This window comes from Neltuma alba, unplaced genomic scaffold (genome assembly GCF_004799145.2).
Source record: "Neltuma alba isolate B1F8T4 unplaced genomic scaffold, ASM479914v2 tig00003229_pilon, whole genome shotgun sequence".
NCBI classification, from domain to species: Eukaryota; Viridiplantae; Streptophyta; class Magnoliopsida; order Fabales; family Fabaceae; genus Neltuma; species Neltuma alba.
The window spans coordinates 24,516-51,637 of NW_021633197.1; the positions used below are offsets into that span (position 1 = coordinate 24,516).

Sequence of the window (27,122 nt, forward strand, 5' to 3'; positions counted from 1 at the left end):
GTCTCTTACACTAATTCCCACTCCTAAATGTAACAGATCAACCCAATTATGGTCATTTTGGGACTCCATATATGCCAACGACGAATCATGAGAATAATGCATCAAATAATTATCACAATCCACAAAAGGCTTTTTTTTTGGTTGTTGTTGTGTTTGTTTTGTGAGTGTGTGTGTGTGTGAGCCCACAAAAAATTTTCCTACAGTGTTTAGGATGAGAATCCATCAAGAAGGAATCGTTTTTCACACAATGCACGTGGCAAGTATATTTTTCGCTTCATTGAAGATATGCTGGTGGTTTATAGTGTTGTCATGCATTAATTAAAATCTCTCTTTGAAGATATTTATTAGTTTTCACCAAAATTACGCTTTAACCAATTATTTTTATATTGTTTTGATTAAAATAACATTTTGACCAAGCTCTAACACAAAACCAAACACACATTAATCAAACGAAGAACTCCAATAATTGGAAGTCATTTGTTCAATTAGTTTGTATCCTTTGTCTCAACATTGTTGGAGACCCTCCAAAAACTCATATGAGATCCCTGTTCATGAGAAGTTCGATACACATAAGCTCAGATGAGATACAAGGCAAAAATCCTAATTTCTTGAGGGGAAAAAAAGTCCAATTGTCATTTTCATTTCTTATGAAATTGTCACAGGTTGTTTGTACTTTTTTTTGAAAAAATAAAATTAGAGGGACAGGTACTAACTGTCTGAAATTATATTACAATTGATATTGGACCTGTGTCTATCTTTTAACTTACAGGAAAGTTTTTATGCCACGAAGCGGCCATCAGAAGTTGCTTATGCCTTTTAATTCACTGACGTATCTAGTTTAAGGCAATATTCGCTTTGCTTCTAAGTCTCCCTTTGAATTAATGCAGAGAAGTGCATAGAAAAAGGAAAAATAGTAAATACTCTTCCGATCCTTTATATAAGAACTAACTAGGGAGTTGATATTTGCCCTACATATAAGACTTATTTCACATTTTTATCAATTATTCTTTTCAAATTAGTCCTATTGATATTCTCATAACAATAATCAAGTAAGAGAGGGAGGAAGGGAATTAAGGAAGATTCTTAGGGTATTCTTTTAAAAAAATCATATTAACTAATTTAACTAACATCTATTCAAACTATTTAATTAGGTTTTATATAAAAAATCGGAGGATTTCTACATATTTAGTATAAGGAGAGATTTGAAATAAAAATTGAAGATGATGCTGAATTTACCGGTGAGAGAGCTCCAGAGAAGTTTGCTAAAAAAGAAACTTCTCATGTAGAGGAAAGATAAATGGAAATCCAGTATGTGAATGAGATCTAAGAAAAATATATAGAAGTCTTAAATCAAGAAATTAATTACCAATGAGTTCTTTAAATTTAAGATATTACTAATACTTCACAAGGGATTTGAGAGCAATTTTTTTTTTTAAAAAAAAACGATGTGAAACTACTCAAACGTCCTTTGGCCATATTAATCCTCCCCCTCGTCACTGGTTTAACTATCATTGCCAACCAGTCACAAGTTGACATTTGTATTGTTGAAAATGATTTATGAGTAACCAAACATTTAAATATATTAATATTCAATAAAACATTAAAACTGGTCAAACTGACAGCTTCAACATGATCAAAGGGTCTTTGGGTAATTTCATATTATTTTCAAATTCTTTGAGACCTATTAATAATAATAGTGCCGTTTCAGAACATTTAAGAAGCCAAATAAACATCATAGAACCATAGATAGCCTACCTACGTCAGTAGAAAAAGACCCAAGCACGAAGTAGAATGAAAATAAGAATTAAAAACACATTGCCTTTCCACGACTGTTGAATAATGCATCATTTTATGTATTTTATATTTTATATTATAATACCAATTAATATTGATCGATATTTAAATAGATGTATAAAAATAATATGTCGCCAATATATCAAAATGTTAATAAAAATTTTGAACAAGTTGTACTATTTTTTTTTTTGAACTTAGAGCTCAAGTTATTTTAGACTTGAGACTAATTTCTATTGCGCATAGGACATTAAAGTTAAAATCCTCCCAGCAAATATTTTTTTGGGATTTGAACTCATTTTTTTTCTTTACGAGGGTGTGACAGCTTATTATATCAACTAACAGCTTGTTGTTAGTAAGGTGTACTATTTTTTTTTGCCCAGCACGAATCACACTATCTTCTTTCTCCTCTCTTTTTTTGGGTTCCTTTCCTTGTCACTAACCAAACGCATCATGAATAGACTCTAAAGTCACTTTGGCTAATCTAAAATTTAAATAAAGGTTTGCGTAAAACAGATTCCAAAACTAGAATTATTATGCAACTTTTCAACGTTGATACCAATCACCAATACAAAACTGAAATTACATTCCAAAATAAACACACGTACATATATCTTACTGTTGAACCGAGTAAATATATATATATATATATATATATATATGATTCCGTTTACAACAATAATATTTATGAAAAAATAATTGAGAAGGAAGACGCAGACGGATGAAACCGTGTTGCCATTATTGATTCTCAATTTAAACACTAAATGAGGAGGCTTCAAAGTTTTTATGATATTGATGAAATGGAACACATTAAATTTAATGAACATTAAGAACAACGTGAGTCACAGGAGACAGTGATTTGTTGTTGAATTGGTGGGTCTTGTTCTTTGATTTCTTCAGCTTCTTGGACGACGACCAGCTTCGTCTTCTTATTCTGCATCTCCTTTTGCTTTCCCCACAGAAGAATATATAACCCCAGCATCACCAGAATGGATCCCAATACACTGCATGTATATAATTATCACGATGATTACACCTCACTAAGTCTTTATATTCATCATTGTTTGATCAGATCAACAAAATGATCACTAAATAGCCTACACGTACAAAACTTAATTTCTCACTTGCTTTTATCAACAACTCTTTCTGTTATAAAAAAATAATTGTTATTTTAGAGTTCTAATGCTCCGTTCGTTAAGAGCTAATTGGAGGGTCAAATTTGATTTTAAATATAAAATTTCAACTCATACTCTCTCTCTCTCTCTCTCATATTTATTATTATTTTAAAGCTAATTTATTTAACTTATAAATTGATATAAATGTTATATGGGGGTGTTTGAGGGAAATGATATCACATTTGTTACAATTAACTAATTTATTTGACTTTCTCAGTTTATTCAAATTAATTAAGTAGCTCTTCTATTAGGGCTGGATGGAGTATTGGATTTATTCCCTTCACCCATATCCTCATTCAAACTCTCTATCATATGTTTCATTCTGTTTCTAAACAATTGCATGGTATATTTTAGTTCATATGGAGTAATGTTTTGCATTAATTAATGATCTCTAAACCTCAAATGATGACAAAAGAATTATTTCCGCCTATTTTAATATAAGAGTTAGTTGATTTGGATAATTAATAATTAGGTGATTATAAGAAATGTGACATGATCTCCTTGAAATACTTTTGTGTAATATTAGACACAAAATTAATTGAGGTCTTCTATTTATTTGTGTCATAGGTTGTTCTGAGCTCTAGGAGTGTTCAATTTGTTCCATCCTAGTCACCCCGTCTCGGTCCCGGTGAGTTCAGGACGGGACAAAAACAGGACGGGATGAGACAGGATGTGGGACGGGGTTATCTTGTCCCGTCCTGTCCTGAGGTTTTTTTTTCCCTTTTAAAAATTATTTATTAATAATTATTATTAGATTATTCAATTTACTTATTAATAATAACTCTTATTTTTATGGTGACTTGTAGCTCTTAAATTGTAGTGTTATCTCAATAAAATCTCCTTCCTCAATAAAATAATTCATAAAGTCATTATATAGTGTTTTTTTTATGGTATTTTTTTTACAGTATTGTTTTTACACTTTTTTTTATACTATATAATTGAGCTTTCTACATAATATTTTTTTTATAATGTTTTTATCTTTAGAAGCCCAATAAAAAATAAGTATTATAACATAAAAAAATTCATATAAAAAATTATTTAAAAAATTCATATAAAAAATTATAGTATTGTTTTAAAAAAAAAAGGAAGCGGGATGTCCCGATCCCGTCCTTGTCCAGAATCAGGACAGGACAGGACACGAATCCCTGTCCCGTCCTTGTTCACTGGGACAAGACCGGGACGGCCCTATCCCGATCCCGTCCTGTCCCGTGAACACCCCAACTGAGGTAAGAGAGAATGGTAGAATGTACACGTTTTGAATGTTTATATGCATGAAAGCATAGAAGTTACCTTCCAAGATGAAGCTGTTCATGCAAGAGAGGGACATCGATCATGGCAGCCATAATCTGCACAAGAGGGCTGAAAGCTGCAGTGAAGACTGGACCCCTTTTCTTCACACACCATGACATTCCCACGAAGCACAATCCTGATCCTACCATTCCCTGCATGCATTTTCAGACTTGTCTTAGGAACTAGATTGCACAGATTTTGAAGGATCAAAGTGAAATAAAAATATTTCTTAGGGGTCAACTTTCAAATTGGTCCTTCTGCAAATGATGGAACAAAACAGAGCTTTTGGTCCAGAAATTATGTTCCGATGAGATTCATGAAGAAAAAAAGCAAGAATCTGTGACACATAGATATCTCACTTCACTGCACATTTGGTCCTAATGAAATCTTATTCATGTTACTAAATTCCTGTCGCTTCATTTCCCAAGATCCTTGTGAGATGCTTGTTATTCTTTCTTTATTTTCTTTTTCCCTTTCCTTTTCCTTTTCCTTTTCCTTGCAAGATTCTCAAAATCAGAACAACAGCAGCCTGCAGCCTTAAAAAGTTCCATCCCTATTTTTAAGCCACCAGCCATCATGTGAGTTATAGTTATTTTCTTTGGATATTGTTTAAATTTATTTCAGACTATTTAAATTTCATTCTTTCTTATTTTATAATTCAAATATTTTATTTATCAGTTGATGGTCCTGTAGACTGTGTACCGGATTCATGTTCTTCATTTCTCAACCAAAAACTAGAATATCAGTTTTCTCTCAGCTATTTACATTCAGGCACTCAGAAACAAGATAACGGGGAAAAAAAGCATAAATGTAAGTGGGATTTCTCATCTTATCTTTTTTTCCCCTTTAAATTCCTTTCAAATGCAAAATCTATATTTTCTTCTATGAATTCAAATGATTTGAATTGATATTTAACATGGGTCTTCAGATATACATAAGATAGAGAAGAACTTACAGAAAACAGAACAGTGACGATTTGCATCTTTCCCTTGAGAACCCACATGGACAAGTTCCTTCCAGTGGCTAAGCTAAGAACAGCAGATTGAATGGCCCCAAAGAAGGTCATTATGGCTGTACTAGAATACTGACAAGGGAACCTTTTGCTTATTTTTGATTGCACAATAAACCATGAAGACCAAAACAGTGTTCCCAGGATCAAAGCTATAACACCAAGGGTCCATTTCCCAGGGCTCACAGATGAAGCAACCAACTTTACAGCAGAACTCGTTGATATTGGTGCTGATGATGCAGAAGAATCATAGTGAGAATCAAAACTGAACAATGGCTTCCCTTTGTACAGTGTCAACATCAGTGCTCCTCCAATGCACACCACTGTTCCTAGGATCTTTGCTCTCCCACTGTTGCATTTTATGTTCACACGCTCCAACCTGTGGAATACATATATATATTTATATATACCATCAGCAACACAGCAGATAACCAGGTTGATATTCTGCATTTGGGGTGGGTTACTTGTCAAGCATCGATACTTTGGAGAATGGAGTGTTATATGTGTTCGATGTGACATGACGATATTCTGTCTGTCGTGCCATGTATGTTTATTAGAATTTGAATCTTGATTTTTAAGAAATTAATGGCCGAATTCATTTAATTGATGAATTCTTCAATGTGCACGGATCCTACACTAAATTCGATTTTCTACATTCACGTATTCTAAGACATGTTTGTACTCTATGAATGCACTATATGGATTTTCTTTTTGTGGAAGTTAGAAATCTGAAGTGGTTCTACACATATTGTATCTTTGTCCATATGAAAAAAACACCTATCAAATTTGTATATACATACCCAAATGGCAATGCCATGAGGAATGTGATCACAGGAACCATGTTGATAAAGGCACAAGCAAAGGTAGCAGAAGTATATTGAATTCCCAGGAGGAAAAAATATTGTGTAACTGATGTCCTACAATAATATCAACCTCAACATTCATGTGTAATTCCAAAGTAAAAGAGAAGATAGGGTTAAAAGAGAAATCAAAGGAAGAAACAAAACTTGGGATTAAAAATAACGAACCCAACAATGGCACTGAGAAAGAGGTAACATAAAATTCTAAATGTGAGCCTTGGCCTGCCATTTCTGCAACAGTGAACAAAAATGGTTAAAAGTTATAAGATCTGTCATATGATCATTCATCATAAATGGAAAGTTCCTATAACTATATAATTCGGAGTTCTAAAATTAGAAACAAAGGCTACCACATCTAGGATTGAAAGGGCCTACATATATACCTTTCCCAAAAGTAGCCGATCGGTGCCAGAAAAATACTAGAAGTAATCAACCTGTAAGTGATGAAAACCAAATGATTCATTCCCTCTTGAAGGGATTTCTTGAGCAGAATATTCACTACTGCAAAAGCAAAATCGATAGCTATCATTGCTAGAAAAGGCTTCCATTCATCAGAGCTGCTCATGATTTCAGCAAATGATGAAATTAAGCTCAGAAGAATTCTTAGAGCTGGGGAAGAAGTGTGAAGAGCTTCAAACCCCTTTTGTTTTTCTCAGAAAGAAAAAACATAAAGCTCTTATGTTTGCAGTAGAACACAGAGCTAGGCTTAGGCATATATAAATAATATTCTAGAATAAGTGCCAAGAAAGCAAGATTAAATTCTGCAAATCACATCAAGCCGCTTTAAGCAACCAGCTTTGACATTAGTTTAATGGTTATGCTCTTTTCTTTTGCTTTCTTTTGACTGATATATCCTGTTCAACAGAAGCAGACTATTCCAGAATAGTTTCTCCCATAAAGAATATATACGTTTTAATGAAATTTAACTAATTCTTGGTCTGATATTTTAGGCCACGAGTTCTATTTTAAGAAATCATATAGGCTGGAATATGGTTATGTTCTTCATGTTTTGTTCCTGATTAATTATTCCCATCGAGGGGAAAATAAGTTTTTTGTGATGGGTGAGAGGCATCTTTTGAGTGGAATTATAGAGAAGAAATTGTGCTTCTCTTCCTGTCGTGTGCATGGAATCTAATACTTCATATCTTTTGAAGCAGAGTGAGGGATATAGCTAGCTGCAACCTCACATATCTGATCTGATACCTGAAAAGCCAGAACAAAGTATCAAATCTAACCGCAATTTGATGAAAAGTTTGAGAAACAAGGACGAGAGAAATTAACGAGAGAATTTAGTGATGCGAAGTATTGAAAAGTTCTTCTTTTCAACACATGGGGTTACCCTATAGCCCTAGAATTTTGGAGTTCTAAAACTTGAGCCCTGAGAAACACCAGCAAGGTGGTTATTTTGTAGATGTCCTACTGAGAAATCCCATAGTTTTAGTTCATCTAGGGAAAATTATAATTATAAATCATGACGACCCAAGCCGCGGTTTTCATGACAATTGGTGAAATAATCCTCAAGACTACTTATATATATAACATTGATTATGTAAACTATCGTAGAATCCTAACAGCAATGATAATAACCATAGTAATCAAATATGTTTACCGATGGTTTAATAATCGCCTTAGGACTTGTACTAACGATAGTTGTTCTTAGTACAAGTTCTAATAAAGACAAATGACAATTATTAATAATCATCCGTGAGATTTTTTAAGGTGTCGTCCATCGAGATTTGAATTGCTGATTTCGAAGAGTTCAATCCTTAGTAACTCAGTGATTTTTAATTAGTGCGTTGTTTCTTTCTTTCACTCCAAAATTAACGTTAAACCTAAATGATTTGAATGCATAAAGTTGGCCAGAGATTATGAAGCCATGGCCTGGCCTACATGTGTCCTTGTGCTCAGAAACGATGCTATGGAAGATATCTTGATTGAGAATTAAAGCCACAAATTTTGCAACTTTTTGCATTTTAAGCTCAAGATTGACATATTAACCGTCTATGTCCTTGGCTTTTTGGCACAGGTTCCTAACTTCCCAGCTTTTTCTTCAACTATACTTGCACTACAATTCATTCACTTATTACCACCAACACATCAACTATTAATTGCATTATTCTTTTTGAATATTTATGAGTTCTTATGAAAAACCAGAACCATTCATTCTTAACTTGACTAATATCAGCGTTATAAATTAAAGTAGCTTTCTTTTTGCCTTCCAAAGCATTTGATAGCTAGGGTGCAATTTTGATTCTCGTGATCCAAGAAAATAGAAATCTTATTCATCTTGCAGACACAAAACTGAATGAATACGATATATATCTGAGGAGAAATTAAAAGGGAGAAAACCTAAAATCGAGGAGAATCCAAATCTAACTTCTTGCACAAAAACAAATAATCTTTCATGAAAAATCAGACAATCTTTTCCCATATAAAATATAGTCCATTAGCTTTGTTGGGGATAGGGCATCGGACACTAGACAGCTTCTCTCTAGAAGTACTGAATTTGGGAATGTAAGCTATGATGAGGTTTTGATTTAGCACTCCTCCGATACTAAATATAAGACTTTACACTACAAAGTGGGTTTTATATTTAGCATAGGAGAAGTATTAACTTTCTTCTGAGGTTCTCAGTTGTCATTGTCCATTTTTCTTTTTCTTCACATGAGCATAATTGAGGAGTACAAAATCTCGCACCCCGCCTGGAAAATTTCCCTTTTCTTCAAGTGGATACACATGTAGATTTTAGTTTGAGTTTTCATCTTTATCCAATGTTTTTAACAAAGCCTCACTCTAATACCATTTCTTAGACTCTAATTATGAAAGCATAACTAATTACAAAGGCATGTAAATCTCATTCCATATATAATAAGAGAATCGTTATAATCGAACCAATACAATCATGCTAGCAAAGAACTTCATTTTTTTTGCGCGAGTAGCAAGAACAGTAAAATACAAGTGGAATAGAAAAGGACAAAGAACAAAGGAATAATTCAAATATATACAAAAGACTAATTAAGGACAATGAAAACTATTAGACTTCAGTAATATTGGGTGTTAAATTCTCTTACAAGCCTCAAGAAACTTTTTCCCATGATTGAAATCAGTAGAGCTTGACCCAATAACTGGAATATATATTGTATTGCAGGATCGTTAGCTAAATCACAATCTTAACCGTAAGATCAGGCCAACAATACGATTTTGTAGAAGGGAATTAGCTTTACCCTTCCTTCCAAAGCAACTAATTTCAATGTTTTATTTGAATTTTGATGATCCAATAAAATATAGATGAAATAAAGTAAGTTCGAAAATGCACAAAAGTCTCCCCCATTGTGACCCTAGATTGTGCCTCTCATAAAATTTGTCTTGATGGACCCTATATGTCCTAGAAATACACTCCCACCACTTTATTAATTGGCCTTTAACCCCATCCTATTTCCTCAAAGATCTTGTCACATCTCACCCAAAGCCAGACAGCCAAAGCAAGTTTCTTTTGAGAAATCAATTGTTGTACGTGTGGGGACCAGTTACATGAATTCGTGGACAAGAAATTTGTCTAAATCTAGGATGTTCTACTTTGGAATAAATAGTAAAGTGAAGCATCTTCCAGAGACGTTTTGGTATTTTTGGCAGTGCAATCATATTCCTCCACCCCACTTTTAGATTTATGCATTTGAAGTGGGACCTACTGTTTAGAGCCATAGAAGTGTTCATCAGTATTCTTTGTTTATAATAATCACAAGTGTTGAATTTTGAGTTCGAGTAAAGTTGAAGCCAAAATGATTCAAACTATAACCATTATATTCTATTGCCACAGGTTTTCCCATTGCTAGGAGCTTAATTATTTCCCTGTTCATGCTCTGTAGCAGCTTTTTTACTTTGAGTTTGAAAGCAAATATATGTTTTTGCCATCTCGACAAAATTTATTAGACTCTCGCCGAAGATGATAAACACGTGTGAATAAATGAAATTGGATTTGGATGTTAAAGTTTTAAAATGTTACATCTAAAATCTCAAATTTAAGATCTTTTGTTTGGGTTATAAAAAATTTTAAATTCTGATACTTAGGTTATAGAGTGAGGATTTGAAATTGTAAAGAATTAAAATAATAAAGTCAACTTAGATTTAGATCAAATTCAAATCCATGAATTTTTATCTACTCAAATAATGGATTAGTCCCAAACCCAAATCCGAATCTAAATAGTCCCTTATCCAAACCCAACGTTAAAGTATTCAAAAGTTTTATGAACTCCAACCCTCCTTATATCACAAGTTCATGTTAAATATTATTTATCCTCATTAATTTGAATTGGAATCGTATTAAGTCATTCATGCTTCATGTCCTAGTTATATCAAAAGTTCATATGAGTTATTCATACTCCCATCATATTCTGTCAAAAGGAATTATTGTAGGCAGGAATAATGTTTAATTAATCAACAGCAATTTATTTGCTTTGAGAGTATCGGTAATCGCCATTCAATATATAGAAAGATAAGAAGGTACGTGTAGTGTAGTGACCATACATTGAATCGATAAATAACTACTAGAATAAATAATTACCAGAATAAATGCATATCATTGCACCCACTACTTCTTTCGGAGCTCATTATGAAAATTTTCGTGGGATACACAAGAATAAGCTTTACGGAGCACATAAATATAGTTTTTGACATGAAAGATTTATGACTTGCACATACATTAAAATTATAAAAATAAAAATAAGGGTTACATGCACCAATGTCAGAAATCAAAAACTCAAAACACACAATATTCGCTAAAGCAGAAAACTGATTATTTGTCGATTATCTTGTGATCTAGTGGTATGGAAACTTTCTTATAAATGAAAAGTTGTGAGTTCAATTCCACTTGTAACAAACCTTAAGCTGTTAATGCCTCAATTTGGGTGGATAATATTCTATCACAAATAATATTTGTGACAAAAATTGCAAAAATTTTCTTATCGCAAATTATTTGCGAAGGAGTCAAGAATTCTTTCAAATTTCCATTGCAAATTGCCTATTTTTATTCTAGTGATTCCCTTCTATATAACGAATCTGAATTTGAATGCACAAAGAAAGGTCTTCTATATATATATATATATGTATGTATGTATGTATTAAAATAATCTGACTTTAAAAGAATGATTATTATTTGAAGACGAAGAACAATCAATATACATACAGCTTAATTCCTTTGACTTCTAAAATTAAAACAATCAACCGAATTCAGACGACATAAAAAGCAAAGGATCCCACGCACCATTATTATTCGAACTAAACCAACTACCATTATTGTCACACTGCACAAGAACTTGCTGCTGCTGATGATCTGTTGTTGTCCATAACCCTTCGGCGAATCCTCCAATTTGAGCATTACTTCTGCTATTTGAAGCCCCATGATTATCAGAATACATAATCATATTTTGGTTATTACAATCAGAGTATCCTAAGACTACTGATCTATCTGAATCATGTTCTCTCTGGTCGATGTTAATAAGGTTATTCTTGTCTCCCACATCGACGTCAGAATACATCATACTCATCGTAGACTGATCAATAACGTTGACCCCAGATAGTGGCCACATTGGAGAATTACTTGAAGATGCAAACAAACTATTATTTTCAGGAACTTGGTTCATGATCTGTGTAGGACCTGTAGGCCAAGGCAATTCATAGTTATTACCTGTCTCGTTGTTATTGGACCATGAATTCATTAAGGGCACCGAAGAATCATTTGCTGCTATAGGAACCCCATGATGGTGATCTGAGATGAAGATATTACTACTATTATCAGTGTGAATATTCTTCGCACCTTTGCTTGTGCTTGGTGAAGACGTGCTTGAAAATCCAGGATTATTATTAGGGTTTACAAATCCCGTGAAGACTAAGCTATGATTATTAGATAATTGAGAAGGAAGTCTGACTTCTCCCTTGTCATTAAGTAGCTTGGCCTTGAGGGCTCCGAGGAGGTCATGATCACCTCCGGTGTCCTCGAACGAGAAGGGCTCGAGATTCTCCGGCTTGTAGCTGAAACTGCCACCGTGTTGGGTGGCGCCGCTGCCGCCGCCAGGGGCAGAAGGATCCGGCAAGTCGAAGTTGGTGCGAGCGTTGGCGCCGCGCAAAGCACGCGCGGCTGTGTCGTAGGCGCGAGCTGCGTCCTCGGCTGTGTCGAATGTTCCAAGCCAAAGACGGACCTTCTGAAAGGAGTCTTTGATTTCAGCCACCCACCGTCCGGACGGCCTTTGACGAACTCCGACGAACCGGTGGTGGCCTCTGGATGATGATTTCTTTCTTCCCTTCATGTTCCTATTATTTTCTTCAGCTGATGCTGCCATGTTGTTTCTTGATCAAGCTTAGTTGTGGGGTGTGTGCGTATATAAGCCTAAAGATGGAACTTTTTAGGCTTAAGGCTTACGAGGTTTGTTTAATGGAGCGTAGGTGTTCTTCGCCCAGCTGGACCAGATAAGAACATGTCAAAGGTTAGAGATTTAATTAATTATTCTATGACAATGTGCGTGTTCTTTCAATATCTAGATATATTCATCCTTCTTTTAATTTAATTTATCTCGTTTTGTTAACATTGTTGTTGGATTTCGTTTTAAATCTGAAAGTTCAGGCAATGGTTGTGAGACAAAGTTTTATGTTCTGAATTTCTTTATTAATTATTAAAATTGTCGGACCCAGTATATATATATGATGAAAAGATGTTTAGTTAGAATATGTGTGTGTGTGTGCGCGCGCGCCCTCTATTATTAGCTCTCTTTTATTATTGCTAAATTGTATCTTGAAATCATTTAATCCCCCCCCCCCTTTTTTTCTTTTGGGCTTGGTACAAGATCGTAGTTGATATGTGTCAAAATTTTCGCACGCATGTATAATGATTAAGTGATAAATTGTCCGTTCAAAAAGCATCGGTAGTTAAACTGAAATAAAATGAAAATGACAATATGATTACAAGAGATAAGAATTTGTATATAAAAAATGAAATTAAAAGTTTAACTAATAAAACAATTCTCTTACTTAATGGATATATAAAATTGGAATAACATCGCTATTGCAGGCGGTGTTGTGGATATCGACATGAAGCTAAGGTGTATTAACAAAAGACACACAACATAGTGACATTGGTATATAATTAATTAATGTAAGATATTGATGATTGCTTCGTGCTTATGACGCGACAATTGTAATGATCATAGAAGTTTGTCTTGTTTTTGTTGTATGCATCCAATTAAAATATTAATGGTGACTCCATTTGAAAAACAAAATTATTATCTGCCATCAAGAAGACAACTAAGAGTACATATAAATAAATAAGAATAAAACGAAACTTAATTAGCCGGGAGTGATATTAATGCTTAGCTCAAACGTCATTATGAAATAATTTAATTAAGAATGAGAATGCGGTCTGCGGATTAAGATTAGATGAAGCTTTTTCTTTGACCTTCTCTAATTTTATTTCCTTCACTTTTATTTTGTCATCCATTATTATTATTGGATGATAAATGTTAAAATAAAGGCAAATAAAAGTAGATTTTTAATCCTTCAACTTCACATGCTATTTCTATGATTTTATAAGGTAGAGATAGAAGATATTTTTTAGTCCTATTTATAAGTCATGCTATTAAATTTTAACATAAATGTATTACTTTATCCCTAATTTATTATTACGTAGATAGTCAATTTGTTGGAAAACATATATACTAACTAAGAATAAATTTGAAAATTTGTTAAATTAAGGGAGAATTAATGAGGTTTAAAATTTTTGTTAGTTATAATGAAAACATATTGGAAGTAACTTATAATTCATAAATAGGACTAGAAGAGTATTTGACTTTGATCTCTTAATTTTATAAAGTATTTTTTTTACCCTAATGCCATTAATAAAAAGGTGCTGCTGAAAGTTTAAAGAGAGAAATTACAATGAGGTCATAAAAAAAAGAACATAATTACAATAAAAGAAGAAGAGAGGTTCTAGAAGTTGTTATGTTTTACTTTAAAACTTGTTATTACAAGCTGTTTTGGTTGTTATTAAAATTTTTTAGTAATTATTTTTCTTGGTTAGGACCTTATCGTAATTCTTCCAAATTTAAATGCTAACAAAACACCCTCAAATAACATGTTAAATTTAATTTTTAAAATATTAATAATTATTATAAAAATTTATTATTCGAGGCTAACTTTATTATGATTAAAGAATTAAAGAGATTAGCCCTTTTTAAAATTAAAGATCAAACTGAAAAAATACGTAACGTTAGAGAATTAAACATGTACCTTTGCCTAAAATGAATGGAGCATCGAGACGGAATTATAGGAGGGTCTCCCATAGAAACCGAGAGCTACGTTGTCTGTCTTTTTATTATTCATCTGTCGTCATCCCATATCCAACGTTTTCATTTCCTTTTCAGTGGGTGGCTGTTTCTTCTTAATCTCTTTGTTTTTGACTAAAGCATCTTCCCATGTTTACACTATACTAAAACATTAAACTTGTGGTTTTGTTTTGCTAAAATTTTAAAATAGAGCTTGCTCTACCAGATATCATGTAGAAAAAGAGGAAGAAAAAAACAATGCTCCAAGATTACCAAGGCAAGAACAAACTTAATTTTTAAATTATTTATTAAAATTAATAAATTAATTTTCTTATTGAGTGATAATTATAAAATTATTTTTTATTTTGGATTATACATTTATTAAAATAAAAAATTATTAACAACATAAGAATAAAACCCAAGTAATGTGGGAATCAGCCGAAGGTGTTATTTTGCATTGGGCTGGATTGGGCTCAAATTCTAAGCAACACATTTTCAAACCCAATCCAAGTCCCACCAGATTGGGTTGAAGTCCAACTTGCATACCCTCCTGCTCATGAGCATGATAAAGACTGAAATTTCAATAAATATTCAAATTATATTATAAAATTTAAATCTATGTTCTTGTAGCTCCAATGGGTTAATACAATCTTTGATCTTTCAAGTTTAAAACTATAGATTTTGGTCCCTTAAGACGTAAAATAGTTTAGGCTTTTATTAAGTTATCAAATCTAATGTTTTAAATGGAAAGAACCTTGAAGAACCAAGACCTATGGTTTGAAATTTGAGAGACCAAAATCAAAAGAAGGGCAAATTTGAGAGATAAAAAATTATATTAACCTTATATATATTTCTCCTTTTTCTCCCTAAACTCCCTTTTTAAATTTTAAAAAATAAATTCAAACCCCCCAACAGTGTATTGTAGGGGGCCAATGGTAATACCCTTTCATGATGAAACCACTTTACCAGCATTTTATCTCTGAATTGATCTTAGTTTTCTTGAAAAGTGCTAGGTTCTATGTTTGAGAGAGACAATTAACTTTAGTTATAAAACCCCCGGATTTTGACCTAGTGACCACAGTATCAATGTTCTAAAAATAATTATTACTATTTCTGTCCTAATTATAAGATATCATTTGTAAAAGTACAAACAAAGTCTTATAATTAAAACCAGAGGTAGTATTATTTTTGGAGTATATGAAAATGACTAAAAAATAAATGTTCTACCATATTATATTACCAAGCTTGTCTTTCTTACAAAGTTGGAAATGTTGGCAGCTTCCATAACTGGGAGGTATGGCTTGTAATCTTCAATGAATTAGAGGGTGAGCGAGAGAGGACAATAAATTTTGGATCCCTGTGGCAAACAAGCAAAACAGATGGAATAATAGAGAAAGTATACCTTAAATTTTTGAAAGAAAGATTCAACCTTACTTACACAGTTGCTTAGAAATCAAGTTTTATCCTTCATAATCAATCAACAACCAGTCGCCTAATGCCTTTGCCACTCTACCTTCCATCCACTCCCAACCACTAAACTTGCATGTAAACTCAATCAAATTCTTCTCTTTAATTCTACTCTTTGTTCTCATCTATAAATTGCAGATCAATGACTCTGTTTCTGGGGCAAACAAGACCGTTTCAGACTGGATTTTTAGTATCTTCCTTTTACTATCAGTCAAATTTTCTTCCCTGCCTTGCATCACATGGATGCCAAGCATGGCACCGTGGAGAAGAGAAAACCTTCTTGCTTTGTGGTAGCTCTCTGCCCTTGTCTTGTTTGCTTCATTCTGTTACTCATTGCATTGTCTATTCTTCTCATTGTGAAATTCCATTTCTTTTGCCGTACTCCTATTTTGCATTCCTTGCTTCACAGAAAAGGCTGTTGATTCCCCATTATAGGTTTTTCAGAAAGGTTAATATCTTTGAGTTTCATGGAATTTGCTAGTGTGTTAGTGGAGGTGGTATAGATTCTGGGAATGTGGACAATAATAGCGTTCAATGATGTTGGTGGTAATATATAACTGCAACTTCTGATAGGTTATGCAAGGTGATTGAACCATCAAAAATCAACAAATTATGAAGAAGTTTCTGTCCTGAATATGATATGTACATTGTTCATTTGAAGACTCCAGAGAAAATGACAGAGAAGGAAATGGAAGCTCCTCAGCTTGATTTGTTTGATCAGATGAGAAGTTTAGGTGTGAAGCAAATCGTGGGAGCTCATCAGGGACTTACAGGGGAAATAACACCTAGAAATGTACTTACTTGTTATTCGTCAGTAACGAGGTTGTCATATAAATAACAGGATTTAAATATTTTGGGTTATGAATGAAATTCTTGCCAACCATATCAATATTAAGGGTCATAACAAGTTTGCTGTTGAAATTTCAAGAGGTGGGAAGGATGATATGCCTAAGGAGTTAGGTCAAAAGATGAAATTGGACGACAAGTCTGAGGTATCCAATGTGTTATGTTTGATGAGGTTGATGTTAAAGTGTGTCATCATTTGGAAGGCCTCGCCAATATGCTTGGACATATCTATACTTTACTCTGTTGCAGACTAAGTATCAACTCGGTTTGAGAAAGATCACCGTTCATTATGTCTGGTCTTTAAGCATCGTCCATGCTGAAACTCAAATCAATACAGCTGATTATTCTTGGAGATTTTCAATGTATCTGGGAATGTTTCAGTGTAGTTTCAATATACCTGTCCAGTTCTTAATGTAGGATCTAATTGAGAAGTTGATATTAATTTTTATATATAAGATATATTTTACATATTCGTCAATTTTTTTCTCAAATTAATCCTATTGATATTTTCTGGAAAATAATCAAGTAGAAGAGAGGAAGAGGAAATTAAGGAAGATGGTTAGGGTTTTTTTTTTTAAAAAAATCAGATTAACTAATTTAATTTACTTAAATTAATTAATTAGTGTATATATATATATAAAGTTTGAGTTGGAAACAAACTTAGAAATTTAATTTGGGCCGTTTAATTTTTCACACGAATTTATTAAAAAAATAACGTAATGTGAAAAAATTTTAATTATAAATTTTAAAAATTATAATTATAAATATAAAATTATAAATATATCCATAAAATATATAATGGATTATGTTGGCAAAAAAAAAGGGATTATGCTATTTAGTATAGCCACGTATTTTTTGGATTTCATGAGAGTCCATTATAGCTATTCATTTACAATCTATAGTTAACTGTTAATTATTGATTAATAATTTTTTCGGATGATTTGGGGACGTTTTAAACGACGTCGTTCTGTGCGGCCGACAGGATGAAGAGGAGGTAGACGGCAAGGGCCATTCTTTATCCCCGACTTTCTCAGTGCTATCGCCTCCGGTCTCTGCTGTCTCTGCCTGCGACGTGCTAGCTTGGTCATGTAAGTTATTTTATCTGAACTATCTCCCTACAGATCCCAATCATAGAATCCTAGTACTTTTCTTCGCTTATTGTTACTGCCTTTCGACAGCTGCTTTGCTAGTTTCACAAATTTTCTTCCACTTCCATTATTCGAAGAGCACAAAAAGGCTCCCTCTGTTTTTGCCCTTTGGACTCTCGCTCTGTTTTGTTTTGTCTTCACCATAACTTTTGTGGTTTTTTGTTTTCACTTGGGTTTGTTGCATTGTCCTGATTGAATTCCTTGTTTTAAAGGGAATACTTTTGCTTACCTGTTTTTTAAGTTGTTGCTAATTAATTGTACTATTTGTCATTCTCACTTAGTCACGGCACCTTGTGGCGACTAATTTTCACTTTTTGATTTCCTGTAGAATTCGTTGCCTGTTTTCTGCTTGACATAAGTTCAAATCGTGTGAGCTATCTTGCATGGTCGCAGAGAAAGCTGCGGTCTTCGTCATATCTTGAAGGTGCAATTTGACATCATTCCTCTTGTTTTTTGTACAATTTTCTGAATACTGTATGACATTTTTTATGGTTTAGGTCTTACCTTCACTGAAACGAGAAACTAAAATGTCGCTTGTATTCCCATCGTCCTCTACTGCAGCTTGGCATTTTACTCGATGTAAAATATATAATTTGGATTTCCATAAGAAATCTTCATATGTTTCATACACTCCCTTGCAACATAGAACGGTTCTGTGTTGTACGACCGAAAATGTCCTTCCCAACATCAGAAATGTACGAAGTATTCTTCGTAAGTATGCTTTTAGATGCAAGGGAGCTCGTAATGAATCATTTACTCAAGAAAGCACAATATCCTTGGATTTAGATGATGAAGAAGACCTTGAAGATACAGGGTCACCATGGGAAGGTGCAGTTATATACAAGAGAAATTCGTCAATTTCTCATCTTGAGTACTGCACTACCTTGGAAAGATTAGGTCTAGGGAAACTTTCAACTGATATCTCTAAATCTAGGGCTTCTGTTATGGGATTGCGTGTTACAAAAGCTGTGAAGGACTATCCACATGGGACGCCCGTTCAGATCTCCATAGATGTGACCAGAAAGAAAAAAAAGTTGAGGCTTGATGGGATTGTAAAATCTGTCATCACTCTTGGTTGTAATAGGTATTGCCTTCTTGAACTCATCCTGTTTTTATACAAATATGAGGGTTTTACTTGTATGTTTGCCATCTCCGATTTACTCTGTTATAAATATGTTTTTTCAGGTCTTAAAAGCTTAGTGTCTATACTCTATTGAAATTGTATATTTGCTTCTCTCTGCTGCTCGGACCTTCTTCATTTTAGTAAAGTTCTTTTATGCATCATGGAGCATACTTGATTAACTGAATGGTGATTCCATTCCAGCCTTTATGCAGTGGGAATGAGGATTCCTTAGTCTGGTGTGAAAAATCAACTTGGGATTATGATTCGATTCTGGCCTTGATTTTTGGGGGATTGAAATGTGAGCAAGAATGGTCATTGAAGTCCTTTGTAGATTATGTCAAAATTTATTCTGCATTCTGAGCTTAACATTAGGTGTTTAGATAATATATTTGGCCTCCTGCCCTTGCTCAATCTCTCCTTTTTTAACTTTTTAACTTCAGGCAATAAACCACAAAGGCAATTCAGTTTAGGTAATTATAAATAAAACGAAAATTTTGTTTATTTTCTTAGTTTAAGAAAAAACTCTTGAATAAAGTGGCAACATAGTTTATATCCAATTTGGTCTATTAATCATTTTTGAAAAATTTTCTTTTATTTTGCAAGTCAGTTTAAGAATTACAAGAGATTGCTTAGGATGACGTTCTCTGTGTGTGCGCGCGTGCGCGCGTCTTTGTTTGATCCTTTTGGAAAAGTGCAACTTCAATTGGTGTGATTTTAATCATCATATGTCTTGAAGATATCTTCAATTTCTCATGCCAAGATCAAAGGTTAGATTGAGGAAGGAGTGTTTGTAATTATTGGTGGGGGAAAATAAGGTATTAGCCAACTTTTGTGTCTCATAGAATGATAGAGTTATATTTTTAACCATTTGTGGTTAGGTATATATTATTTGGCCTATCAGTAGTGCTGGTAAGATATTTTTTTTTTTTTTATTTTTTTTTAAAGTAAGCTTAAGAATTATAAGAATGGCTTGGGATGATGTTCGACATATGTCTTTGTTTCTTCTTTGATTTTTGACAAATGTCTTGGAAGTTATCTTCAATCTCTCACGCCATTAACAGAGGCTAGATTCAGGAAGTTGTATTGACGTTGAAAAAGCCAAGGTATTAGCCTACTTTAGTGGGCTATAGGATTGATAGAGTTATGGTTTTTTTTTTTTTTTAAATAAAAAAAGAATACACTAGAGTTATGTTTTAAACCTCTGGTTTGCTGCCTCTGTTTTTTGTGTTTCTCAGGTGGATTTGATGACACTGTTAACAACTTCTTTTTCTAAATTCTTTTCAGTAATAACTTTTTCGAATGCTTTTTTGCACTACCTCATGAAACATACAACTCTTGCACTGATTCATTGTAAATTACGATTAGATGATTCAGTTGGTTGTTTGTCTGTCAATGAGAACTGGAATAATAGTGCTGAAAAATGCAACAAGCTATGGTTCTACTTTTCAATTGGTAATGTTACTGGATATTATATTTAGGTATTAGGCATATGGATGTCTTATTTTATTCCCTGGCAAGTCACGGTGCTGGTTTAAGTTTAGCAGCTGACGCTGGGAACCTTGAAGCATATAAATTTTAAACCTGTAGAAAGGTTTTAGGCGTGAGTACTTTTTCTTTGTTTCATTACTTGTATTTTTTTCACTTTTCTCCTTTTTTGGGGTCAAAGATGGGTGTAACTAAAATTCATTGACACCCCATGCAAGCTCAAACTGACGTGAACAAGGTGATCAGCAGCTGGCTACTAACCCATGAAATTTTGAAATTTTTTAGGAATTTGAAATCTTTCAAGTGGCAACAATGAATAATAATGCTTCCCTTCCGATCATAGTGCATGCAATACCCTTGAAGAAGTTTTAAATCCTGAAATTTGTTGGCCCCCTCTGTTTCGTTTGGCTTGACATCTTCCTGGCTTCTCAACATGTTATGCAATTTTTCTTGGGGTCTAATGGTTCATTCTCAACATTTTATATTCTCTTTGTGGTCTCCTGTTACTGCTTTTAATGAAAATTCAGGTAAATCTTAGTTTTTATATTGTTTGAGCACACTATCTTCTCTAGTTTTAATACATCCTGAAGCAGCTTTCTGATCTCCATATATGAATACATATTTATTCGACCCGCGTCTCCTACCCCTGAACTGAACAGATGTGGTTGGTTCGTTTATAAAACCTTTGATTTCATACACCCTTAACCAGGTAATGGACAAGGCAACTGTGAAGTCAATTCCGCAAGTCTATATTCCCTCCACCAAAACAAATACTCTGAACTTGGTCAAGGCTAACTCTTCATTGGGTTGTAACAATATTGTAAAGACTTGGATGGTTGAAATAAACATGAGTCTGCACGATTTGATAAGTTATTTTCCCTCGAGTGACTGAAAGCTGCGTAACGTAACTGTCTTGTATGTTGTAGAGTTTACTGATTGACCAAGACCGGCCTAGATAATCACACCAATCATTTCATCATGTCGCCAAAAGAGCAAAAAAATAGGCTCGAATTGTAGATTGAAGAAGATACGAAAAGATAAAGAGAGAAGACCATGTGTTTGCTTGTGGTAGATTAACCTCGTACGAGTACAGCTATGAAATATATCAGGTTCTAGTTTCTTAATGTTCCACAAATTCATTGAATGTATATTAAGCAGCAGAGCCCTGGAGTATTTTATCATTGGCGCGGTGAACTGCATAAACTATTTTCTGTACTTCCTCTCTGCTTCCTCTTTCATCAAATAGCTTGTTTGAATGTATTGTTCAATTGAAGGTGTGGTCAGCCAGCCGCTGAGGGTATATTCTCTGAATTCTGCCTCTTGCTCACTGATGAACCGGTCGCTGAACCAGAGACTATTGACTTGGGTGTTTTATATGGGAAAGACATTTACAACGATGATAAAGAAGATGATGACGAGGATGATGACAATGATGCGTTGATTGACTTAGATGATCGGCTGCATTTTCCTCCTGAAAAGAAAGAAATTGACATTTCTAAGAACATAAGAGACAGGATACATCTTGAGATTACCATTAATGCTATCTGTGATCCCAGATGTAAAGGGTTGTGCCTGAAATGTGGTACGAATCTGAATACTAGCAGTTGCAATTGTAGCAGAGAGGAAACTAAAGAAAAAGGCTTAGGCCCTCTTGGGAATTTGAAAGAGCAGTTGCAGCGATAAGGTAGGTGGAAGCTTGTGTTTCACTTTGTAAGTTTTTTTAATTAATCTTTGAAGATAATGTCATTAGTTATTCTGGAGAAATTTCTATAATGAATAGAAATTAATGCAGTTTTCCATTAATACATAGGAGGGGTTCGGTACTTTATTTCAACTTCTTGAGTATAGATGGATTTATTTAATATAACTCATGTTTGGAATGGGAACTAAAACTGTCATGAAAAGAATATAAAATGTCCGAATGTTATCCGGAATACAATAAAATGGAATGAAGGGCGTTGCGTGAAGATAGAAGGAAAAAGACTTGTTATTGTTTTTCTTTTCTCTTAGTTCACAACATATGAGAGAGATGAATCAGATGTTATAAAATTTGATTAAAAAAGATAAGCTTATAACAATGAAGCTCAGGGAACAGTTACTATATCAACTAATGAATTGTAATGCCGTTTGAACTCAAGCTCTTAATATCAACAACAGTTAGCCAAGAGCTCATATTGTAATGATTTTAACAATTTGAGAAGTGTTTAATAAATATTGACACTGCCAAGAACTCGTGAAATACTAGTAGTTTAAGAGTAATTCTTAATATAAGTCACTTGCTCATTTGTTGGTAACAAAGTCCATTTTCACATATCAAGGAATGTATTAAATTGAGATTTTTCAATTTTATTCTCATTAATAATTCCCTTCTTTCTCTCTATATATTTGCAAATCATTATCATATTTCTCCTTTCTTTTTCTCTTTCCAATGAGAATTAAATAAGAGTAAAAATTTTTAAAAAAATAAATATACTATAAGTGACTATATTTAGGGCATAGTGATATTTTATTTAAATATGAAAACCTTGCTTAAATACTAATAATTCATCCAACGTCACATTCAAGTGAGCTTTCTGAATTATTGGCCAAAAAAGAGGAAGCTTGATGAATCACAAACAAATTTTAGAGACAGCCTCCGGTCATAATCAAAGTTGGGAAGTTTTCATCCATATCCATGCAAACTAGCCCACCCGTGCGCCTTTATTTTATGTTTTCAAACTTTTATAAGATATATTTCTCCCCGGGATGCTTTAAATAATTTTATAAACTGGTCAACACGGTACCGCCATTAATGATCAGCCTCGTTTGACTAATGAAAAGGAAATTAGAGTGTAATTTTCGTTTTGACTATGACATGTACTTTAAAAATACCATCTCTGAAAATAAGTTTTATAATTAGGATAGTATATGTTAATGATATATATATATATGCATATATTTTTGTGGAATCCTGAGAACTTACAAAGACAAGGACATACTTTTAAGTTCAGATAGCGTTTACAAATATACTTACAGATCACCCACCAACAAGATCCTCACATTATCAGTGGAATCGAATTCACTATTTTGTAAATTATAAGTTGACTCCTTACCAACTAGATCACTCTTGTTTGATTCAAATGCACTTTTAATTTAGTTTTATACAAAGTATCTATACTTCAATTATTTATTTCGCTCCATAAGTTTAATGTTATTTTTAAAGACTGTTTTTTTATTTTAATTCTTTTTATATTAGTTTGCTTACTTTACAAACTTTATTTTATACTAATATTATTTTTTCTATGGCCCGGAAAAAATTGGTTTTCATATACCTGTGACACTTTTCCCCCAATTCCCCTAGGATCAACAAGATTCTCTACGCATACGTGTGTCTATATCTTATTATTACCTATATATAAACAAGAGAGAAAGATAACACTTTTTTTTTATTTTAAATTTATTTCCAAGAGAAGTCTAATTGAAGAAATTTGGAGAGAAACAAAAAAAAAAACTTCAATTTGGTGCCTTTACAAATTACGAGGCCTATCTCTTATACTTACTTTGTACAGTATAAAATTACTTAAAATAAATTAAATCAAATACTCCCTAGACCTCCAAAGAAGCCAAATTAATGTGTAATGGAAGATAAACACCGTCATGCTCACTGTTAGGATAGGATTCGCACAGTATAAGTTCAATTTTCAATTGCCCAAATTTTAAATTTTCAATTGATATTTTTAATAAAAGTATTTTTTAAAAAAACTAGTATTTAAAAGATTATCTTTATTTTAAATTTTATACATATTAAAATATTTTTAAAAAAAATTAAATCTACAAACGTTCAGGCATATTTGATATATGAGCACAACAACTCTCCCTGATTAACAGTGCTATCTCTGTTATAAATCATTGAGACCCATTCAACATACAAAGGATCCCCATCTAGTTTACATAATATATTAAATAAATGTTTGTATAATGCTTTTTTTTTATTAATAAAGTTAATGTCAAGCATAAACCCATATACACTTCCCTTGTTATTAAAATGTCGGCACTCTATATCTTCTTTTTTTATTTTGACCCAAAGTCAACACTCAATATCAAAAGAAGATTTTTTTTTTCTCCCCAAAAAAACAACCTGTTTGTTACTTCATGTCTTTGTTTGTCATGTGAATTTTTTTGACCAACAGTCTGAAATGTTTTCACTTTATAAAAAAATGAGAAATATATATAATGCCTATATATTTCTGATATTGTTACTTAATAACTTTTTCTAAGATTATAACAGACATTCGCCACTTCCAAAATCATATTTTTGTTTGTTTCCTTTTAGATAACTTATTAACTTGACACACCCACGTGTACATATATATTGTGTCATGAAAATAGACAAAAATTATGTTAAATTTCTTAGAATCATCATGTCGATTATTCCAATCAGATTTAGCCATGTGTCTTGTCTTTCCCATCTCAGCATTAACGTAAACCCCAGTGTCTCTCTCAAACTACTTTTAGCCCTCTAAAATTTCTTTATAACCTCCATATATAAAAGAGCTAGTTTGATTTGTAAATAAAACAGAGAACTAGTTTCATCATTTGCTTGCCTTTTTTCTTTCAATAGATTATTTATGGTTTTATTTGCAAATGCCTTAAAGGTTTTTTCTCGGTCGGTAATTTCTTTTTTTTTAAATATCTATATATTTTATTATTATATGAATATTAAACTAAATTGACGTCAACGAAACACATTTAACTTCACATGTCGACATAGAGTTTGAACGTGAAGATGCGTATGCTGATTTTGTTAGATACAGTTTCACGAAACAATGGATAAACAAATATAAAACGTATCATCACAAGACACAGTTTTATCTCGAAAAAACATTTCCTTTAAAGAAGGGTTCAAATGAGTGAATGCCTATAAAGAAGGGTAAAAAAAAAAAAAAGCTCATACACATTTTGAGAATTCATTGTCTAACTCAAATAATTATTAATCCACAAGAAAATAAAAAAAAATGTAGCTGCATCTTTTGAGAAAGAATATAGCCATGCTTTAGGTACTTTGAGGAACAAGCATAAATTGTCGTTTAGAGAAAGATTTCTAGCTGACATTCAATTTCTAAGGAGCCGGCCTAAAAACCTTAGGAACTATGAAATAGAAATTAGAGTGAGGAAACTTGAAAATGTGGAAAATATAATTAGCTAAAACCCTAGAAAAAAAATTTGTTTCTAGAATTCTTGATAAAGAAAAGATTTCTCAATGAATTGGTCATATTCTTACAACATGAAAGTATTCTATCAAAAAAATAGAAAGTGAAAGTAATTGTTTGTCGATCAAAAGAAAATTTTTATTCGTAACTTGAAAATAACGACTTGCCTAGTATTCAAATAGAAAAAATTTCCAACATTCTATGAAAGATAAGATGTCATCTATATCTAAATTAAATCAAAATGTTAAATAATATCCTTAGAAACTTATATATTTAAAATAATATATCCAATGAATTTTACACGACAATAAGATTTAATAGATAGAATTTAATTTATTTAAAAGTCACTTCATATTAAAAAAATCCTAAGTGAAAAAGATGAAACTGAATTTCATCTCAAATATGCATCTTGTAACTTGAAACAAACCATCTTTAATCCTACTAATAGTCTTCTTCCATACACTATTCCTGTTCATGGCCTTCAATTCTATTCAGTATTCGCAATAACAACTCAAATTTTATAAGGAGAATATAGTACTCAAACTGAATCATTATTAAACAACCATACGAAATACTGTTCCATCAAAAAACGTAAGAACTAAGGAGAAGTTGAGAAAGCTAATAGAAAGAAATCAATTAAAACGCCATTCTCTTTTGGTCTCTTCTAGTGGCTTAGCCTCTTCTTCTTTCACGCAGGGTGCCCCTCAATTATATTGAAAACCCAAATTTGACCAAAAACAAAACAAAAAAAGAAATCCTCATCAGAATTCATTCATGGTATGATCTTCCGAGCGAAGCAACGGCATAAGCCCATAATTTCAGATCATCTTTCATCTCTGCTTCATTGCTCATATCCTCAGGAATTTTCATTTTCAATGGCTTCTCTACTTTCTTCTTCCAGTCCAGAAAGTCCCATGTTTCAGAAAGGTAAGGTCTCTGAATATATCTCTCATCAATCTCTTCTTCTTCTTCCTCTTTCTTCCCCAACCTCTTCAACCCAGGAATGATCGAAGCCAATGTCGAGTGCCTATCTTCTTCTTTGAAGATAAAACCCAGATCCTTGAACCCTTCCACTTCTTCTAATTCAAGCTCTCTTATGCTCATGTGCTTTCTTATCTTTCTTGACCTCTTCTTTGGTGAGATCATGGAGTTTGAATCTTCGGTTATATCCTTCTTCGTTGGAAAAGGGTCTGGCAAATGAACTGGAAGAACAGAAGTTGGAGAGAAAGAGTCAAGCATCTTGAAGCTACTCTCGCTCATTGACCTAGAATCCATGGCTGGAATGGTCAAAACCTTGAAATCAGAAGATTCATCTTCAGTTTGTTCTTGATCTTTGTTTGTTCCTTCAGGATATTTTATTCCTGTGATAACTAAATGCTGGAACCAGAGAGAATCGTATAGCTCAAGAACCTTCTTGTCAGCTTTCATGG

General features: G+C 33.0%; 3 protein-coding genes and 1 long non-coding RNA gene across 4 annotated transcripts; 2 read left to right on the top strand and 2 right to left on the bottom strand.

Moving 5' to 3' along the window:
• Window positions 1-2,617: 2,617 nt before the first annotated feature.
• Window positions 2,618-6,757, bottom strand: LOC114741002 (WAT1-related protein At3g30340-like). Its single transcript, XM_028929262.1, has 6 exons — window positions 6,509-6,757; window positions 6,294-6,356; window positions 6,066-6,182; window positions 5,212-5,644; window positions 4,257-4,408; window positions 2,618-2,795 (listed from the first exon to the last, which is right to left on the bottom strand). The coding sequence occupies exons 1-6, from the start codon at window positions 6,688-6,690 to the stop codon at window positions 2,618-2,620; spliced, it is 1,125 nt and encodes a 374-aa protein (XP_028785095.1). The 5' UTR covers window positions 6,691-6,757.
• Window positions 6,758-11,341: 4,584 nt separating this feature from the next.
• On the bottom strand, window positions 11,342-12,460 carry LOC114741001 (ethylene-responsive transcription factor ERN2-like). Its single transcript, XM_028929261.1, has one exon. The coding sequence runs from the start codon at window positions 12,458-12,460 to the stop codon at window positions 11,342-11,344; it is 1,119 nt and encodes a 372-aa protein (XP_028785094.1).
• A 5,221-nt stretch (window positions 12,461-17,681) lies between these two features.
• Window positions 17,682-18,538, top strand: LOC114741000 (uncharacterized). The gene is made up of 3 exons (XR_003739737.1): window positions 17,682-17,835; window positions 18,224-18,319; window positions 18,393-18,538. It is a non-coding gene; the product is annotated as an uncharacterized LOC114741000 (long non-coding RNA).
• A 29-nt stretch (window positions 18,539-18,567) lies between these two features.
• LOC114741005 (large ribosomal RNA subunit accumulation protein YCED homolog 1, chloroplastic) lies at window positions 18,568-22,329 on the top strand. Its single transcript, XM_028929265.1, has 3 exons — window positions 18,568-18,590; window positions 18,623-18,979; window positions 21,778-22,329. The coding sequence occupies exons 1-3, from the start codon at window positions 18,568-18,570 to the stop codon at window positions 22,184-22,186; spliced, it is 789 nt and encodes a 262-aa protein (XP_028785098.1). The 3' UTR covers window positions 22,187-22,329.
• The last annotated feature ends 4,793 nt before the right edge of the window (window positions 22,330-27,122 follow it).

Excerpts from the sequence above, each read along its gene's own strand:
- LOC114741002 (XM_028929262.1), bottom strand. The coding sequence starts at position 6,690 with ATGAGCAGCTCTGATGAATGGAAGCCTTTTCTAGCAATGATAGCTATC. Across the intron at positions 4,409-5,211 it reads TCGTCACTGTTCTGTTTTCT|GGAATGGTAGGATCAGGATT; the intron begins GTAAGTTCTTCT and ends AAATGCATGCAG. Across the intron at positions 2,796-4,256 it reads GAACAGCTTCATCTTGGAAG|TGTATTGGGATCCATTCTGG; the intron begins GTAACTTCTATG and ends ATATACATGCAG.
- LOC114741001 (XM_028929261.1), bottom strand. The coding sequence starts at position 12,460 with ATGGCAGCATCAGCTGAAGAAAATAATAGGAACATGAAGGGAAGAAAG.
- LOC114741005 (XM_028929265.1), top strand. The coding sequence starts at position 18,568 with ATGTCCTTCCCAACATCAGAAAT. Across the intron at positions 18,591-18,622 it reads TCCTTCCCAACATCAGAAAT|ATGCAAGGGAGCTCGTAATG; the intron begins GTACGAAGTATT and ends GTATGCTTTTAG. Across the intron at positions 18,980-21,777 it reads ATCACTCTTGGTTGTAATAG|GTGTGGTCAGCCAGCCGCTG; the intron begins GTATTGCCTTCT and ends GTTCAATTGAAG.